The sequence below is a fragment of the Talpa europaea genome (assembly GCF_964194135.1).
Source record: "Talpa europaea genome assembly, chromosome: 7".
In the NCBI taxonomy this organism is placed as follows: Eukaryota; Metazoa; Chordata; class Mammalia; order Eulipotyphla; family Talpidae; genus Talpa; species Talpa europaea.
In genome coordinates, this window is record NC_140074.1 from 105193830 (window position 1) to 105214826 (window position 20997).

Sequence of the window (20997 nt, forward strand, 5' to 3'; positions counted from 1 at the left end):
ATTATGTCTTTAAAAAAAGGTGCATGCCTTCATTAAATACAGTGCAGTCACATAAAGTGAGCACATGCTGTTAAGAAAAAGGTACCCATAGATTTGCTTAATTTGAGGTGTCCATAAATGTTTAATTTGTAATCAAGATGTGATCTAGCCACACAATGGAATACAATTCAGCTATAAGGAAAGATGAAATGCAGCCATTTTCAGCAAAATGGAGTTTAAGAGAATATGTATTCTGAAAAGCAAGACAAAACAGTAAAATCAAATACTGGACATTTACATAGCAGACAATTTGATAAAGTAAAACCCTTACAAAACTAGTCAACATCAATAAACACCATAAAGGCCCTGATGTTAAGAAAGACAAGGAAGAAAGGAACAAGGAGATACAAGGAATTGGGTGGGGGAGGGAATTAAGAGGGGGAAGTTGGTAAGAATAAATCAGTATCTACAAAGCTCAATAAAAGAGAGCATGCCTGTATTAACTTTTTTCATTTAATGCTTAAAAAATAATGACATGGATACACAAAGTCCTAGAAAACTCTAGAAAAGAAAAACTGCACAGCATCCCTAAGCTGGAAAGGGCCACAGAAGAGAGTAGGGTGTTCTCTCTCTGCCAGGTAAAACACTGATCCACTAAGTGCTGAAACATTCACTTCACATCTGCAGGAAGTTGGTTTTTCAGAAAGAGAAAGAACACAGGCTAAAATACATGTACTGGTGAGTTCCAGTTTCTTTGAAAATTGCAACCCAAATATAGTAAATAAGGGTTGTCTCAACCTCCTTAGATTTTCCCCTAAAGTGGAAATAAGTGGATTTGATACTCATGAAAAAAGAAATTTTTCTTCATATCAAAGTGTGTACTGAAAATACAGACTACTAAATAGAAGGGATTGAAGAAACAAGTTAACTATAAATTACAAGGTAATAATCCTTAACTTCATAAGCCCTGAACCATAAAAGAAAAAGCAGAGGAAAAGTAGAAGCCTGGTCATTTGTAATGTTCTTAATACTGCAACACAGAGAGAACAACTGACTCATAAGGAGTTGACAAAGCTTTGTTCATTTTTATTAGGTAGTATTCTCAAATAAGAATTAGTCTCAAACAAGTCCATACTTATTTATAAGTATCATAAAATAAAATTATACTTAAAAATCACACTTTAACCAACAGGGAGCTAAATAATATTTTTTAAAAGCAATGTCAATAAAATAGTGAAAGTATTTAATGCACATTTTAAAAAAACTAATAAAATTGATTACTAAAAATGCCCTTCCTTTCCCTTCATTGCAAGAACACTAAAAGATTTAATGTTTATAAAATATAGTCATGGGGAACATGTTCAATAGAGAGGTTTCTGGTTCCACAAGACTTGGAGTAGGGGGTTTCTAGAAAGCAGTGGTGGGAAAGGAGAAATAAACAAAATGCAATGTGCTGACATGAGAGATGAGAGTTCAAGGGGTCAAGTCAAAATTAATAGTTGCACAAGTTTTCTTAATTCTAAAGTCAGAGAAAATAACACATTTCTCCTATATGCTTATATCTTTTGGAAGCAGTGAAAATTATTTTAAAATTTGAGAACTAAGAAGGTAACAAGCTTTCTCAAGGGCATGGGAAGTGTTTTCATATAACAATTTACATGAAATATAAAACACAAAATGACAAGAAATGTGGTTCTTACATACTTTCAAATCATTAAATAGGCTATTTCTGGATATTAATCAACATACATTGCCATTATATAAATTAGTCTATAAAACTCTTCCCACTAAGTAGAACAGCTTAATTAATATTCAACGAGTAATTAAATTTCAACAATTTATAGTGTTATAAATCCTAAGTTTCTAAAGTAATTCTAATTTTTGCCTTAAAGATGTTTTGCTTAGTAAATTATTTTCAGGAAAATGTGAGTCATCTCAAAGCAGAGGCTAGTTTCACAGCTATCAAACATGCTTGTTTTTACATCCAGTGTTTCTTCTTAATCTTAGAGGAAATGCAGCAAAACACACCTGTAGAAGGCACATTATCAGTTTCAAGGAACTGAGGAATATAAAAATGACAGTTGTGTAAGAGTGCAATGGAATGAAATAGGAACGGTCATGATTACTGATGCCCAACAGTGATAGAAAGAAATTATGACTCAATTGTTATGCAACCAATGGGATCAGATACTATTTTGAGTTTGGTACCAGGAAATGAGCCAGGTATGACAAAGAAGATAATAATCCTTTGAAACGCTCCTAAAATATTATTAAAGCAAACAAAGTTTTGCTATTTTAAGAGAAAAAATAAGAGCTACAAAGACAGGTTCTGGTCCACTTCCAAGGCGTCAAGAGACACCACCAAGAGGGTTAACAGGTCAGAGGATCAGGAATATGGAGGAATGGGAAGTGAGGGTCTGTCCTCAGCTCTCAGATGGATATAACACATAATGAACATTTTCACGTTACTAGAAAAAATATAACCAATTTGACCATTGAGGAAAAATGCTAGTGTCAGTCATGATTTTAAATTTGGTTTTACTGTAAGAATGATGTTCTTGTAACAAAACAAAGAAGTCATATTTCAAAAGAAAGGCCCACATATTATAGCATACAGGAAGTCTGACAACAGAAATCATTCAAGAAGAATAAAAGCAGGTTAATTGAAAATCACAATAAATTCCTAACTACCCTTAATTTCAACTAAAACTTTACCCTCAGCTTAATGTATCTCCCATCATTGAATTTCAAAGGAATCCTAAGAACAAAATAAAACCACCAGTGCACAAAGCCGGTGGACTTACTGTAACTCAGCTCTTCTGGAGGCCCCAGCAGGCCCAGTAAAAAAGGAGGCAGCATGAAGTTCAACAAATACACTTCAAACTCGTCATGGAGGGTGGGAAGAGGGGTGTTCCAAATAGAGTCCCTTTTCCCAGGAGTCAGAAAAGTGACCACTGAGAAAAGCAGTCTGATTTTTCTAAGCCTATCATTTAGCCACCTGCCTCACTATCTTTCTATATTGTTACCTATGGGTCCAACAAATACTATAAAGTACTTATTATGTGTGGCTACTGTCCTGAGAACCTGACAAATATTACTGCAACCTCCTATGACACCAGCCTTCTGACCTCAGAACTACTATACCTTCATTTTACAAATGGAGACACAAGGCACACAAGAGCTGCTGCCACGTGTCTGGTACAACCACAGTTTGAGCACAAGTCAGACCTGGCTCCTGGGTTTTGCTCAGAGCCACTACTCTTTATCCACCATTCTCAAATCCCATTTCCAGAGTCCCTGAGGAAGACTCAGCACTTTAGGTTACACGTCCATCCTTCCCCATGGACCTATGACCCAATATCTGAGGGGGAAATGCTGAGACTCTTGAAAGTCTGAAGAGCACACTGGCTCTGTGCTCTTAATTTCTCTAGATCTGGAACAACAGAGCTCACCAGATCCACATGGGGGAAACCTGGGGGTCCACTACAAGCACCAGTCAGTTGACAGTGCCTAAAGTGTTGGCAGGAGTTTTCCCTGGGAATCCCCAACCCATACTGTTGCCTGTACATAAATGCATAGGAAGAGCTAACACTTTCTACTGAAATTGAAAATAAAAAAAAGCCTCCAAGGAGAAATGCAGGGAGGAGATGCTAGTGAGGTTAAGTCACTACACACTCCCACTCAGCAGCTCTGTCTAGAAGATTACAATAAAATTAATGATATCCACCATCTACCAATGCTCTGACTATCAATTAAAAAAAAAAAAAACTTGGCACTTCAGATGTTGCTTGGCATGGCAAACGTAGTTATTTCCATTTCTGATAAAAGCATATACTGGAAGTATATTAGTCCCGCCTAATCTATGGGAGATACATTTTTATGTACCCAATGGACAAAAGAAAGCACAGATAGTACTAAACCCTATAAATGCCATGTTTTTACATATACACACCTACTTACGATAAAGTTTAATTTATAAACTAGGCACAGGGCCTCCCTGGTGGTACAAGGGGTTAAGTACCTCACTATGAAGCAATCCGCAGCCTCTGCAGCACAAATTCGATCCCCGGCCAGCCAGGGAGCAACCCACATGGCGAAGCAGATCTCTCCTGTTTCACCAGCTGCTCCCCTCAGCAGAGTATTTCATCAGTCTGCCTGTTCTGTTCCCCACTGTCTCTGGTGAATCCTCTCACCCCCCTGCATCTCTGGCCTGTACCCCAGCTCTTGTATGCATAAATAAATAAATCTTTTTTAAAAAATAAAAAATAACCTAGGCACAGTAAGAGATTAACAAGAACTACTAATAAAATAGAACAATTAAAATATGGTGTAATAAAAGTTATGTGAATGTGGTTTTCCCCTCTCCCTCTCTCTCTCAATATCTTATTGTAGCTAGTATTTTCAGACCATGGTTGACTGTAGGTACCAGAAGCTGCAGATAACAAAACCACAGATCAGGGGAGACTACTGTAGTTTATTTTTACTTGGTAGGAAAAAGATGTATAACGTCACTGTTCTGCCTCACTAACTGTCAGCATCTATCTATAACTTTGCTATTCACAGTGTGCTATGTGGACAGCAGCATTAGCAGCACCTGGAAGTTTGTTACAAATGCGGAATCCAGGTTCACCCAGGCCTACCGAGCCAGGATCTGCATCTCAACAATATCCCTCAGGTGAAGCTTTTGCTACCTCAGCTAATCCAGAGAAGGCACGCCACTCTCACGGTCCCACAGGTAACACAATGACCAAACTACGCTGATAGTGATGTTCACTCAGGATGCAGTAAGAGCCTTAACTCCTTGGGTAAGACTTGTAAGATATTAAATATATATACATAAGTGTTTGTAGCAGCTTTATGTGTAACTATCCCAAAATACATACAACCCAAATGTCCACCATGAGCCACAACCACACAACCGAACACAATTCAACAAAAAGAAACCAACCACTGATACAGGCTAAACACCAATCTCAAAAAAACTATGCTGATTAAAAGGTAACATACAAAATTAATGGATATGTATATCATCTTGACTGTGGTGATGATTTCATATGTAATTTAATGTAATTTAATGTAATTAAATTACAGGACCCCTTCCACCTAGACTTTGTTTGCCTAAGCTTCCTGTTATTGAACCCCTAGGCTAATAGGAATTCTAAAAAACTCCAGTTTGGGGCCAATCACCAGTGAGAAACAGACCCTGTATTCTGCAGAGGCTTCCTGCTTTGGGGCAATAGTTCCAGAACCACCTGAAACGTGATGGCTGCAAAGATGCAGGTGGCAGAGGACCAAACTTGAAAGTGACTTAGGACTCATTAACATCTAAAATGCACACCCCTAGATGGAGACATAAGATGCTAATGAAACATGACATATAAAGAAGCATGTAACCAGTCTATACATGTCCCGGTGTAGCCAATCAAGACTGTGGCTCAGGGCAGATGCCACCACTCTCCTATTGCGTGATCCACAGTATATGCCCCTGGTTTGAAACATATTATTTGCTGTTTCAAAATTTGTGGGAGATTAATTAATGGAAGCCAAAATCTGTAACAAGTACTTACTTTAATATGTGTCATTTATTTTATTCCAATAAACCCATTTTTAAAAATTATATGACTTCATTAACAGGAATTATGAATTCAACAGAAGAAAGTAAACTAGTTTCCTTACATTTTATAAACAGGTCAGTTGAGAAATATAATTTAAAACTAATAAATTAAATGATACAAAGTCCATTTAAAATCATAAAGAAAACACTAGGAAAAAAGGATTAAAGAAAAAAGTTTTAAACTGGAAATATATGAATTCATTGGTCACAGTAGGTCAACAGAATTTTCTAAAGAAACAGAGGATCAAGTTAACTACATAAAGTTATAATAATTTTTAAAAAGGTGGTATGAAAGTACACTTATGCATTATCAGAATAAATCCACACATAGAACAAACAAAAAAACAGATAATATATTTAAGATGATTTTTTAAATGTCAAATCACCAATATCAGATGGCACAGGAAATCATGAGAGTCTTAATACCAAACACATCAATACACTGAAAGGAGCTGTATTCATCTAGTAAGAGAAAGATGCCAACTAAACCCACCCATAAGCAGAACAACAGAGGAACATCTAAAACAAACAAGAACATAAAACTTATAAAATTTGAAGGATGGTTATGATATCACAGTCAAATATAAAGAAAACATCTCCTAGTCTTAATAAAGAAAGGCACTTTATAAGGTTTAATCCACAATGGAGGTCTCGCAGTGATAAATTTCTACATACCAAATAACACAGCAGCAGTATCCATGAAGCAAAAACATAATAAGCAATAAATTCAAAACAGTACAAATATCACTGCCATTTTATGACCAATATGCAGTAACTAAAAAAAAAAAACAAAAACACTAGCTAATTGGGGACAAGTATGATGGCCTGGAAGTGTATTTTCCTCCCTATTTTCATAGCTTAGCAGAGAGCTGGCTCAACATATGAGGACCAACAAAAATGGAGGCTCCACCCCCAGCCTCGGAAAGTGCTTTCTAACAAGGCAATTTTCCCAACTAGGACGCATCCAGCAAACTTGGTTGAACAGAAGTGTTCTTCTTCCTTAAAACGCTAAACAGCTCGAGTAATGCAGATATGTGGCCCACTCCCCTATAATTATGGCCCCCAAATTTCTTCTACCTCAATGAATTATTTATATATCTAAATGAATCATTTTAAAATGAATTAATGGGTATATCCTTGGCTCAACTATACCTTCCTTCATATCTTTTGGAAATAGGTTTGTCCTGCAAGACAGCCTCTCCTCTATACTACTTTGAGAAATATCCTATGAGTCTTACAGCACTGGCTATAACTGGGGCAAGCTGGCCTACCCTGGTAATCCATGTAAGCCAAACTCCTTGCCAACAAATCTAAAGCTACAACATTCAATTTAGCTAATATCAATAAATAATGATAATGTTTTACCCATTTTCTATTTTATTCTTTATTTCACAATTTATTCCAAGCCTAGGAAAGGAGGAATTCTATTTATTAAGGATCCCTCAGATACCCTAATAATATATATATAATATTTTCTATATTATTGTCTGTAATAGTAAAAAACTACCCAACTGTCCATCAATAAAGGAATAATTACATACATTATAGTATATCCTTAGCAAATAATACTAGGAAATCTTTTTTTTAAATGCAGAGGTAAAAAGTCCACAATGGAGAAAACTATATTCTAATTTATTCTTAGAAATAAAGTTTTTCAGAAACAAGGTCTATCACACAGCCAAAGAACCAAGAAAACAAGAAACAATAAGAACCAGTAGGGAAAAAAACACTTAAAAGGAAGATTCATATAAAATTGACATTCATAATCCTCAAAGACATGATGCAAAGCAAAATACTGCAAACTATAAAAAGTGATGTAACAGATTTTTTAAATCCCCACAAGTTTTTAAATGAAATAAAAATGTATTGCTTGTTGTAACAAATCTGGTGGAACTTATAAGAAAAAGCACTGAACTATCAGATGGATGACAAGAAACTACTGAGCAAGAAGTATGAAGAAACAAACAGAAAGAAAATACTGGTAAAGGAAGAGGTAGAGAAATGAAGAACACAGTAAGAAGGTCCAAGACTTGTATACCTGGCAAAAAAAAAAAATCCTGAAACAAACATCTGTCTACATCTAACTATGAGCTTAAAATAAAGCAGCAAATCAACACTTATTCTTGACTAAGAAAAGCAACAAACTCTAAACAAGATGAAACTGAAGAAAATTCCCTGAACTTGACAATTATTGCAAAATATTAAAAGCTGATCAAAGCCAAATAAGGATAAGGATGAACAGAGCCACTTCAAAAAATTGGAATATTTGTAGTAAGGGCCTTAGCCAATGTGGAAATATATTTAAAATACATGATTAAAATATATTTGGGGGAAAAAACAAAATTGTATTATACATAATGAACTTCCCATCTGGAAAATATAAGAAAATTTATTGAGAAATAACAATAACTAATATAAGTAATTAAGTTGGCATAATATAAAAAGAGTCCATAAATTTTAACAGCTTTCTATAGATCTACAATAACCAGATTGCAACAGAAATGAGGGAAAAACCCCAATCAAGGGAATAAATGCAATAAAACAGTTAGAAAAAATACAAGATAAAAACCAATTTGAAGAGAAATATAAAAACTTTCTCGGACATTGAAAATGAATGACCTCTCCTAAAATAAGAGTCATGCATCTCATAAATGAAAAGATAAAATATCACAAAAAGGTGATTTTTTTTTCTTAAAACTTTTTATCAAGAATTTTATATATACATAAAAGTATCACAAATTTAATGAGCTTCCATGTACCCACGTCTAACAAAAAAGGTGATTTTTTTTTTTTAATTCCAATCATAGAGTATTTTTCTCTTAGCCTTACAAAAACAGTAATCCTAAAATCATCTGTAAGAATTGATGAATGGAAATTACCCAAAAAAATCTTCCAGGAAAAAAGAAAAATGAAAGGAACTTAGTACAGTACCCTGTAGACATTGAAACTTTTTATTTTAAAAGGTACTAGATTCAATTATGTGACACATTAGAAGACAAAATCTGCAATGAAATTTAACAAAGATTAATATAAAAGTGGTCTTTGAATAAATAGGCAATAATTAAATAACGCTTATGGAATGGAAGATGAAGGATGTGAAAAGGCAATTTAAAGAAAGGAAAAGACAGTCTAAATTCAAAAAGATAAACAGCACAAAGTATCTAAGAATATAAACTTAAACATTGTGATGCTTTTTTTTTTAACCTGACAAACTTAAAAAATAGCAATCCAACTGCTGAGGAAACAGGTACTGTTTTTAATGGGAATATAAATTACTATAATTGTTATGAATATAATCATGTAAGATCAACCATGATTCTTAGAGCAGCAATTTCATGTTTACAAATCTCTCCTATAAAAATACACGGGACTTCTGTACAAAGACATCCACTGCTATATCATAAATAACAAAACAGCAAAAAAAAAAAAAAAAAAACCCCACAATATGTTCATAAATATTAAGAAATAATTTAAAATTCTGGATAAGACACAATGAATTACCAAGCAGCAATAAATTTAAAAGTATTAATAGACTGATATGTGCTGATACAAATACAACACCCAAGTCTGTAATTCTAAGGAAACAGTACAATCTTATTTATGAAAAAATACAAAAAGATCCAAATATATAAATTTATAAATTTATTTGTACATGCAGTTATTTAAGAGATATAGATACTTTCAGTTGAAGTTTTATGCCTTATGCCTTACATTTCCTAATAACCCACCTTCATATGCCATATCACTCACAGAGGCACCTTTAATTATGAAATATTTTTCAAAATTTTTAAAATTAAATATATTATATACTGTTTCATAACAACCAGGTATAAGTCATTATTACCTAATTGTACAAGTATTCTGGCCCAAGTTTTTATATAGAGACAGGGTGCATTTGAGGTCATTCTTCAGCATGCTAAAAGCAGAATTTAATTGTGCTTACCAATTTCATTAATCACTGCTCTTATTTTGGAGACAAAAGGACCAACTTCACTGGAACTCATTTTCACTCTTTCCTTAAGGTCAGCACCTGCAAAGTGTTTTATTTACAATCTTGTTATAAACAAAATTTTAAGGCAATAAATTGAAAAACTAAGACTTGTATATAACATCAAGATCAACTGAATTTGTTAGATGAATCATGTTATCTAGATTTTCCTTCCAAGTAACCATCAGCAGGAAAAATAAAATATCTTTTCATACATCCACCATGTGCTACTTGTATGTTGATACATATAGCATGGCAGTCTACTTAGGAAAGTAATAGTTCTCAAACTTTGTGCTCTCCAGATTTCCTAATACTCTAAGAAAAAGAAACTTTGTTTAGATTGTATCTGTCAACAGTTACTATACTAAACACATTAGTGTTACATCAAATAACTACAGTATGCCACTTCCTTGTTCTCAAAAAGATATTGACAGTTTTATGCACAATTGCTTTTGCCCATAGTGCAAATACCCACCCAGTGACAAGAACAAGCACATATGAGATTCAGTACTATGAAACTCATTCTGATTTCATGGATGCCCTCCTTGGTGACTGCAGACCACTTTATAGAATCACTGACTCTAATGGACGAGCAAGTGGATAATTTCATAATTATGAGTTTACCCCAGAGTCTTAACTTTGAAACAGAGAAAAATAAACAGGAGATTCCTAAACAGATCATTTGCCCTATGGCTCAACAAAGACATTCTTTTTAATAAAATTAAACTGAGAAAAGGTCGATCCTATTTAAATTAACAGACAAATGAACAGCAAAGTAAAATTGAGAAACAGAAGGTACCCACTCAGCTATTCACTCTCATTAGCCCATTATAAATTGATCCTGACTGGATAAAACATCAAGTGCCCCTGCGGCTGGAATATTCTGAACCCACATATTTCTTGTGGATATAAGAATTACAAATAACAAAGCATATACCCTACATCCCAGCAGCTCTCAGGTATCAATATCGTAGCAAATTTCTCAACCATATGGCCGAGAAAACATGAGCATAAGATTCAATTTGGCATAAATAAAATAGAAAAAAAATTGGAAATAACCTTAATACCCATCAAGAAGACTACTAATAAAACCTGGACATATTTATACGACAGAATGTTGCAGGTATGGTGTGAAAATAAAGAAATTAAAGTATAAAGATGGATAAACCTAACAATGTTGGAGGGTATATTACCAGATGTGTTTATAAGAATTGCAGAAAAATATACTAGAAAATAAATATTTACCTATATCAGTCTTTAAACTTGATATATATCTTTATAAATTGATTTTTTCCATGAAGGATTAAAATATAGAAAAAAAAACATTAGTAGGGTCAAAAAAATTCTAAACTAGATAGATGTAAAAGATTGCTAAAAGTGGTTCTCAACCTTTTCCGTTCCCATTATTGCTAAGAGCAGCTCAAAAACCTCATTGATAAACAATGTGTTTTCTTGAATATTTTTTATGTTTATATCCAAAAATTTTTGCCATTTAAGATTAAATGGTTACAAGAAATGCAGTACCCTGCAAACATTGCCTTTATACAATACAATTGGTATTTATCAGTGTCCGCGTACCTAGTGGAACCTACATACTATGGTGACTTAATTCTCAAAATCATCCATGGCTCAAACATCCAAACAAACCCTTGCTTTACAATATCACACCATTTCTTTTCTTGATGAACTGATTTATACTCCATTTTCCAGTAACTGTTTGATAAAACTGATGCTTATGCTTAATATCTTATTGATCACTCTATCACATTTCTCTGCAACAAAATATGTATATAAGTTAAATTAATTTTATTAAAGTTCCTATGACTATGAAGCACTAAGTTTAAATGTTTTCCTCTGAATTGACTTTCCATTATAAGTATTATGAACACACAGCTGACGGAAACATAAATGTACTACAAACCTAATAACTATCAAATACTAAGAGTAAAACTTTTATTAAAAATATATCTCGGGCCTTCCTGGTGGCACAGGGGTTAAAGACAGCACTATCAAGCTATCGCCAGCCACTGCAGCATGAGTTCAATCCCCCTGCTTCCCTGGCACAGGGTTGTTAAAAGTCTCAGCACTATTGCGAGCCACCGCAGCATGAGCCACTGCAGCATGAGTTCAATCCCTGGCCAGGGAGCTAACCCACATGGCATAGCAGACCTCTCCTGTCTCACCTGCTGCTCCCCTCAGCAGTGTATTTCAGTCGCCTCGCCTGTTCTGCTCGCCACTCTCTCTGGTGAATCCTCTCACCCCCTCCCACCCCGTACCTCTGGCTTACACCCAGTTCTTGTATGCATAAATAAATCATTTTAAAAATATATATCTCAATGATATTGATGGGACCATCTCCCTTCCATTATTCCGTATCTATGCATGAAAATCATTTATTGCTAGAATGAGGAAGGGTGTATGTATTATTTTTATTCATGCTGAAAAACTTTTTCACATAAAGAAATTTTAGCATCATTACCCAATTGTTTTAACTCCTTTAGAGCTAACTGTTGAAAAATCACACAATAACCAAGAAACATTTAACAGTTCCATGACAACTCTATCAGGTTGTCTTTAAATTATGCTGAAAACAAGTATTGGAATGGCCATAAGAAGAACAGGATCCAGTTGAACTTTTCAACCCTCATATTTTAAGAGACAACCACCCTCTCTTTTTTTTTTCTTTTTTTTCTTTGGGGGGAGGGCAATTCAGAGGTATTTCTCCCTCCTGGAGCAAGGAAGAACAGTAATATCTGAAATGAATGTTGTAAAATGCAAGAAGAGCAACCCTAAAGGGAAGATGGCAAAGAGTAATTATAACCTACAAACCAGCCAGAGAAGATTTATAAATGAGCACATATGTCAGCTGTGTATCAGCCAGACTATTTGTACCACCTGAATGGCTGGAAGTAATAGCCCAAACTAAGGGGTCACTGCTTTAAGTCACTTCCTTCAGGGTGAAGCTGCTGGGTCATATGGAATACAAAAGAAAATCTTTAAAAGCTAGCACCAAATTGTTTTCTGAATTATTTCCACCTCTTTACATTGACACCAGCAGTGCATTATCACCAGTGCCCAGTCTTGTTACTTGTTACACTTAGTTTTGCCCATCTACTGGAGGAGAAATAGAAGTTACATTTTCCTCAATAGTAAGAGATGAAGTGCCTCACAAGTCTGTCCAGCACTGTCTAGCAGAGATCAAAGTCATTTCTGAACCCATCCAATTTATATACGTATGCTGTCAATCCAAGCACTCTCATTCCTTGTATTCTCACTCCAAACAGGCTTTTATTCCCATTTCATTCAACCCAAACATCAATCAGGACAAGATAACCAAGTACTTCCATGCAGCCCAAGCAAATCTTAAACCTTAAAGCAACACCACATGGAGCTGATTCTGTGAGAGTTCTAGGGCACTTTCCATAGAAGACTATGAGGCTAGTGTCTTGTTTTCCTCTTCTGTATGTTCTTGTGTGGTGATTGCCATTACAAATAAAATGGGAAGCAGTCTTTTATTATTCTCTGGAAGAATGTATACAAAATTGAAAATATTTGCTCTACAAATGTTTGAGTAGAATGCTCCTCTCTCTGCGAGCATCATGGTCCAGGCCTTCCATTGTACAGTGATTATATGAGTTTTCTACTGTAAGTCAGATGGGGTTTTATTTTATTTCCTATTTCACCTAAATTTTCAAATTTATTTTTGGCATAAAAATTCTTAATATTATTTTATCAATTTAAATCTCTGATATTTACACCTATGATGTCATTTTTCAATCTGAGTATTACTTCTTTGTTCCTTCATCTTTGCTCAATCTTGCCAGAAGCTTGACTATTTGACTTTTCAAAGACCCAACTTGGACTTTATTATCCTCTCTTGTTACTGTGTGCTTTCCATAAGTTTACGGTTATCTTCACTTACTTCCTCGTAACCTAATTGGATTTATTCTAGAGTTATTTTTTGTCATCTTTTAAGTTGGATACTTAAGCTTATTCATCTTGGTCTTTATTCTTTCCTAAAGAATCTTAACTGTATCACACAACTTTCAAAAACTATTCTTCTTAGAATGAATCTTAATGTGTTATATTTTCCACTAAGATTCCTTTGTTCAGTTTTAAGTTATTTCTAAGTTATTTTAAATTTCCCAGTGTTGGGGACTTTTTCCAGTGGCCTTTTGTAAGTGACTTCTACATTAACTGCCTATAGTCACAGAACACAGTTTCTGAAATCTGTGGTGGTTTTATACTCTACCAGATGGCTAATTTTCATGAATATTGCATGAGTGCTTGAAAAGAATGCACAGTCATCAATTGCTGAGGGTGATGATCCCCACAAGTTCATCACAGCATCCCTCAGGAGACCAGGAAAATAATCAATACCCTTTATCTGCTACAGCCAGTAGACCACTTGCATCCTATTTAATATTTAGGTCATTTTATAAATAACTCACCAAAAAAAACCCCAAAATAGTGAAAAAAGCAAATTTATTAGGAATTTCAAAGTTTAACAAACCTGTATTTTTAGTTTATATTTTCCTAGCATGTGCATATATGTATACACACCTACAAATACATGTGTAAACGCTCACACACATATAGACACCATATAGAACACACACACACAAACACACGTGACAAAGGTTGCATCATTTGAATGAAACTTTTCATCAACTGACACACACAAACCTGGAACACAAGTTTAATAAAAACTGATTCCAGACATCAACATATCTCTAAAAGGTTACCTACCATTACTTGACATGACTCTTCTTGCACTTGCATTGCACAGTGATTCTAAAAATTTTGTTCACTGATAATTTTGTTAAGATATAGTCATTTTCTTTGCTCTTGATTGTAAAATATTTTCATTTTTTAATTTAAAAACATCAATCAGAATGATAAAGCCAATGATTTGGTATCATTCTATGCCATCTAGTTCCTTCCTATCACCTGTGTATACATTCCTGTCTTCAACACTTTCTCTTATAAGCTATATCAAGTATATGTTCTGCCAAATAGCATATGAAATGCATGGATACTGTCACACAACCTTTTTGCAAAATGGGATAGTCCAAGTTCTTGTCACAAAATATTGCATAATGAAGTCCTTCCTACCAAATCACTAGCTGGATGTGAAATCCATATTTCCTTTTTATAAACCACAGAAATATTGCTCACTAACCATTTCGTGAGTTCAAAAAAAAAATCATGTAGGACATATTGTCTGATGACTAATAGTCTAAGAGTCTAAGATTTCATTTATATTGATATGATCAGGTTCATCATACTGATTAGGGCCTAAAGACCTGCTGTCTCTTTTCATCATTATTATCCATCTCATAAGTATGAAATGTCTTCCTCTGTTAACTTTTCTACTCTTGGCCATAGGAAAAAAATTATAAATTTTCAACTACATTCAATAAAATCTAAAAGAAGACTACAATGATAGTACCTCAAGACTTCATCTATATTTTCTTAAAAGATGATGCAATTCTTCAGGCAGTGCAATAAAAAAAAATGCAAAATGAATACAATAGAAAAGATTTGACTATTGTACCATCTTTTGCGGCAATACTATCATAATTCAATTTTCTTACTTTAGTCTTTCTTTGCATAGTTGGAAATAATGATGAATAATGAAAAAAATTCCTAGGATGATTCCTAGGATGACAAAATTGCCAATATAAACATACAGTTAGCCCATAATGTATTTTAGATTCATAAAAAGGTTCAATGGACTCGCACAGTAATTGCAAGAGGAAGTTTTGAATTTCAAATAAATTTTTCTATTCTGCAGACCTCTTTAAAAAAAAAAAAGCCATGACATATCAATTCACACAAGTAGAACTATTAAAAAAGTCTTAAGAAAGAAAAGAAACTCAAAAATTAAATTTCTCTAAAGGAGACTTTAGAGAAAAACTATAAGTTTACTGACCTTCTATACACTTACTTGATTTCTTTTCTATTTAATGTATTAATTACTGAGAAAAGAGGTAAAAATTCCCATTAAAACAGTGAATTTGCAAATACTTCCTTAAAGCATTGTCAATTTTTGCAGAATTGCTGGACTAGAGCAATCCTGACAGTCTTATAGTTTAATTTGTGATCAATTTTCCCATAATTGATGATTATTATCTACTATATATTAAAAATGGAAAAATTGGTGCTGCTTTAGTCTGCATCTATGTCAAAGGTTGAGATCTTAATTGATGAGGGGATTAAAGATTAGTCCTAATTATTACAGAAAATTTGTAGCCCAGGTTGAGAGTGGAAGAGGACCTGGTAAAGTACAGGAACATAACCTTCTTGTTACAACTACCATAAGAGTTTCCAAAGCATTAGAAATCAGTAACAACACTGTCTTAAGTACTTTTAGTTTGGATTTCATCAGCTGATATCTGAAACCAACATTTACTCCAATTAAACATAAAATTTCTATGCATAAAAATATATAGAAAATTGTAGTTTTCAGATCCACATATAAGAAAAATGGAAGTTGCCGCTCTGTCTTAACAAGTAAAAGGCTACTGAGAAAGTGGAAAAAAAAAATCAACACTTCTAGGATCTGTTGGAAAGATGAGGTCGAAGTGCAAACCCCTGTCCCCAAGACTGAAAAGACAGGCAGAGAAATACACAGAACCGCAACATACCAGAACAGAGATTCATGAGTGTGGGAACCAGTGCTGAGTAGGAAAACCAGAACTATAATTGATGAACTGTCGGAGGTGCACCAGAATTACTGAGGGTTTAAAAACTCTGGGGGAACTCAACAATTTTGTGAAATTTACCTCCAGGAACATAACCAGATTTCTCAAAGTAAATATTGGTGGAAAATCCCCTCCTACATCTGGCAGGAGGAAGAAAACAAGACACTTTTGAAATACCAAAGCATTCTTTTCTTAATAAGGTCTATCCTCAGGGGAAACTAGTTAACCAGAGCTTGCTTGGGGTTATTAGAGCCCAACTGACGTAGAAGTAAGTAAATATTCAACTTCAGCCCCCTGTAGTCATCCAGTCCCACCTACAGGGAACAAAAAAAAAAAAAATAAATAACCCTAAGAAACAATTGTGAAGTTTACAGTTCAGAGGCATGTAGGGTGAGATAAAGTGTAGGAGAGAGCAAACTTAGCATTCTATACCTTGCAAAATTATCCTTTAAAGGTCAAGGAAAAACAAATTCTCAAACAAAAATGATGTATTTGTTACTGATAGACCTGCCTTGCTAAAAAAGTTAAAAGAAGTTCTTCAGAAGAAAGAAAATTGAATAAAACTTCCCAAATTTGAAGAAGGAAATGAAAACAGACATATACAAAGTTAACAGGCTGTCATACTACCTTAGTGAAAGGAAACCTACAGCAAGTCACATAGTAGTAAATCTTCCAAAAGCCCAAGTCAAAGAAAAAATAATGAAGTTGACAAGAGGAATGAAGCAGATAACCAATAAAGGAACACCAATTAGGTTAATGACAGACTTCTCTGAAGAAACCCTACAGGCAAGAAGAGAATGGAGTGACATATTTAAAAAAAAAAAAAAAAAACCTCCACACAAATGCCAGCAAAAAATTCTTTATCCAGCAAAGCTCCCCTTCCTAAATGAAGGGAATAAAATATCAGAGAAACAAAATCTTCAGGAATTTGCCACCATTAAACCCCCATTCCAAGAAATAGTACAAGGAGACTTAGGAGCTAAACCAAAAGAAGAATGAACACAAAGATGTGAACAAGGAATTAAACAGAACCACAAAGCAAATAACATACTGGCAGTAGCAGACTTTCACATATCAATAATTACCCTAAACATTAATGGACTAAACACATAAATGAAAGACACAGAGTAGCATGTTGGATCAGGAAACAATCCAAACTTCTGCTGTCTCCAGGAAACACAGACTGAAAATAAAGGGTTGAAAGACAATTCTACAAGTCAATGGAACCCAAAAGAAGGCAGGGGCAGCCATACTAACATCAGATAAAGTAGACTCCCAGCTAAAAAAACGTGACAAGAGACATAGATGGACACTATATAATGATCAAGGGCACAATACATCAGGAAGACATAACACTCATCAATATAAACACATCAAATGAAGGAGCACCAAAATACATTAGAAAATTACTATTCTCTCTGAAAACAAACATTGGAGAAAATACTATGTGGTAGGAGACTTCAACACCCCACTCTGAACCAATACACAGATCAACAAGACAGAAAATAAACAAGGACACGAAAGCCCTTAACAAAGATCTAGACTACATAGACTTAACAGACATTTATAGGATATGCACCACCAAAAACTAAATACACATTTTTTTCTCAAGTGCACAAAGATCATTCTCCAAGATCAACCAAATACTGGTTCACAAGACAAACATCAACAAGTAAGTGAAGACAGAAATCATACCAAGTATCTTTTCTGACCATAAAGGTACCAAACAAGAAATCAACTGCAAGAAGAAAACAATGAGATCCTCCATTGTGTGGACACAGAACAAAATGCTACAGAAAGAACACTGAGGTTTAATGAGGATATCAAAGAAGAAATTAAAAAATACCTTGAGATGAACGACAATGAGGACACAACTCTCCAGAATGTATGGAACACAGCAAAAGCAACATTAAGAGGGAAATACATAGATGTACAAGTCCATATCAAGAAACAAGAAAGAACTCAAAGGAACAACCTAATCTCTCATCTCAAGGAACTAGAAAAAGAATTAAAAAAAAAAAAAACACAAAAGCAGAAGAAAGGAAATAATAAAAATTAAATTAGAAATAAATGAAATTTAAATTAAAAAAAACAGTTCAAAAGACATAGGAAAACAAAAGAAACATAAAAGACAAACCTCTAGCTAGACTCACAAATAAAAAGAAGGAAAACCCAAACAAATAGGATCATAAATGAAACAGAAGAAATCACAACAGACAAAGCAGAAATCCAAAGGATAATCAGACATTACTATAAACATTTATATGTAAACAAGTTCAACAATCTAGATGAGGTAGACAAATTCTTAGAATAATACAATCACCCAAGGCTGACTGAAGAAATAGTAAACCTGAACAAACCAATTATAAGCAAGGAAAATGAAACAGTACTCAAAATTCTTCCAAAATACAAAGCCCAGGACCAGATGGCTTCACAAGTGAGTTCTACGAAACATTCAAAGATGAACTAATATCTATCCTGCTAACTCTTTCAAAAACTGAGAAAGAAGGAATACTAACAAATATATTTTATGAGGTCAACATCACACTAATACTAAAACCAAACAAAGAAAACACAACAAAAGAAAACTAGAGGCCAATCTCCAAAATGAACACAGATGCTAAAATTCTCAATAAAATCTTAGCAAATTGAATCCAACAAAGCATCCAAAGAATTACACACCATGTCTCAGTGGGAATTATTCCAGGGACACAAGGATGGTTTAACATCCAAAAATCAAAAAATGTAATTCATCAATCAACAAAGAAAAAAAAATTTTTAAATATAATCATAGGAATAGAAGGCAAGAATGCGGGCCTCCCTGGTGGCGCAGGCAGTTGAGTGCCTCACTGTGAAGCTGTCGGCAGCCTCTGCAGCACGGGTTCGATCCCGGCCGGCCAGTGAGAATCCCACATGGTAAAGTAGACCTCTCCTGTCTCGCCCGCTGCTTCCCTCAGTGTATTTCGTCAGTCTGCCTGTTCTGTTCCCCGCTCCATCACGGGTGAATCCTCTCACCCTCCCGCACATCTGGCCTGTACCCCGTTCTTGTATAAAAATAAATAAATCTTTAAAAAAAAAAGAAGGCAAGAATGCACTTCATAAAATTCAACGTGGATTTATGACGAAGGTCACTGAAAAACTTGCGATAAAAGGAACATATCTTAACATAATAAAAGCTATATATGATCAGCCCACAGCTAATATCATTTTCAAAGGTGAAAAACTGAAAACCTTTCACGAAGCTCTGGGACAAGACAAGGATGTTCGCTCTACCCAATGTTATTCACATACCACATACCATTGCTAGCTAGAGCAATTAGGCAACAGAAAGACAAGAAGGAATCCAAACTGGGAAAGAAGTAAAGTTCTCATTATTTTGCAGATGATATGATAATATATAGAGAAAACCCTAAATAATCTATGGAAAAAAATAATTAAAACAATAAACCAATTTAGTTAAGCAGTAGGTTACAAAATTAACACAAAAATATCAGTAGTATGAAGAGGAAGAATTTAAGAAAACCATCCCATTTACAATTATACCAAAAAAAAAAAAAAAAAAAAAACAACTAAGTATCTGGGAATAAACCAAACAAAGGAGGTAAAAGAACTACACAAGGAAAATTACAAAACATTGTTAAATAAAAAAAAAAAGAAGACTCAAAGAAAAGGAAAGACATTCCTTGTCCACAAACCAGAAGTATCAACATTAACAAAATGGTGATCCTACCAAAAGCAATATACTGATTCAATGCTATTTCAATAAAAATCCCAACGGCATTCTTCAAGGAAATGGAACAAAAATTGCTGAAATTCAGATGTATTCACAAAAAAAAAAAAAAAAAAAAAAAAACTAGCCAAAGCTCTCTTCACTAAAAGAATAATGGGTAATATACTCCCAGATTTCAAACTATACTACAAAGCCATAATAACAGAAATAGACAAAAACAAAAGCTAACACACAGACCAGTGGCACAGAACTGAAAGCCCAGAAATGAAAACACACAAATATGGTCAACTAATCCATGGCAAAGGAACAAAGAATATACACTGGAAAGGACAGTCTCTTCAATAAATGGTACTGGAAAAACTGGACTGCCACATGCAAAAGAATAAAGCTAGACTACTACCTCATACCATACAAACAACTCAACTCAAAATGGAAAAGACTTGGATGTAAGACAAGAAACCATAAAATACATAGAAGAAAACATAGGCGAAACACTCCATGACATAAACTTCAGACACATCTTTGAGGACTCAGCTCCAGAAGCAAGGAAAACAAAGAAGAATATAAATGGTTGGGACTGTATCAAACTAGAAAGCTTCTGTTCAGCAACCAAAACAAAGAGACACCCTACTGAATGGGAGAAAATATTTGCACACCCTGCAAATGACAAGGCAGTGATATGGGAGATCTACAAAGAGCTCACACAAGTAAACAAAAACAAAGCAAATAACCCAATCAAAGAATGGGCAGAAGAGCTAGAAAGACATTTCATCAAAGAAGTGAAAACAGCCAACAGGCTTATGAAAAAATATTCAACATCACTTATCAAGGCAATGCAAAATCAAAACCACAATGAAATACAACTTCAGGGCCTCCCTGGTGGTGCAAGGGATTGTCTTAGCACTACGAAGCAATCTGCAGCCACTTCAGTGCGAGTTTGATCCCCAGCCAGGGAGCTACCCACATGGCACAGCAGACC

At 34.4% G+C, this 20997-nt stretch overlaps 1 protein-coding gene across 2 annotated transcripts in view; it reads right to left on the reverse strand.

The window, feature by feature from the left end:
* Nucleotides 1–20997, reverse strand: part of AUH (AU RNA binding methylglutaconyl-CoA hydratase) — a gene marked incomplete at both ends in the record, with an annotated part of 115484 nt that overhangs the window by 73452 nt on the left and 21035 nt on the right. For both annotated transcript variants that reach the window (XM_084239395.1, XM_084239396.1), the window contains one exon: nucleotides 9537–9623. In XM_084239395.1, coding sequence (XP_084095521.1) covers nucleotides 9537–9623 — 87 coding nt within the window. The remainder of the gene's footprint in view (nucleotides 1–9536; nucleotides 9624–20997) is intronic.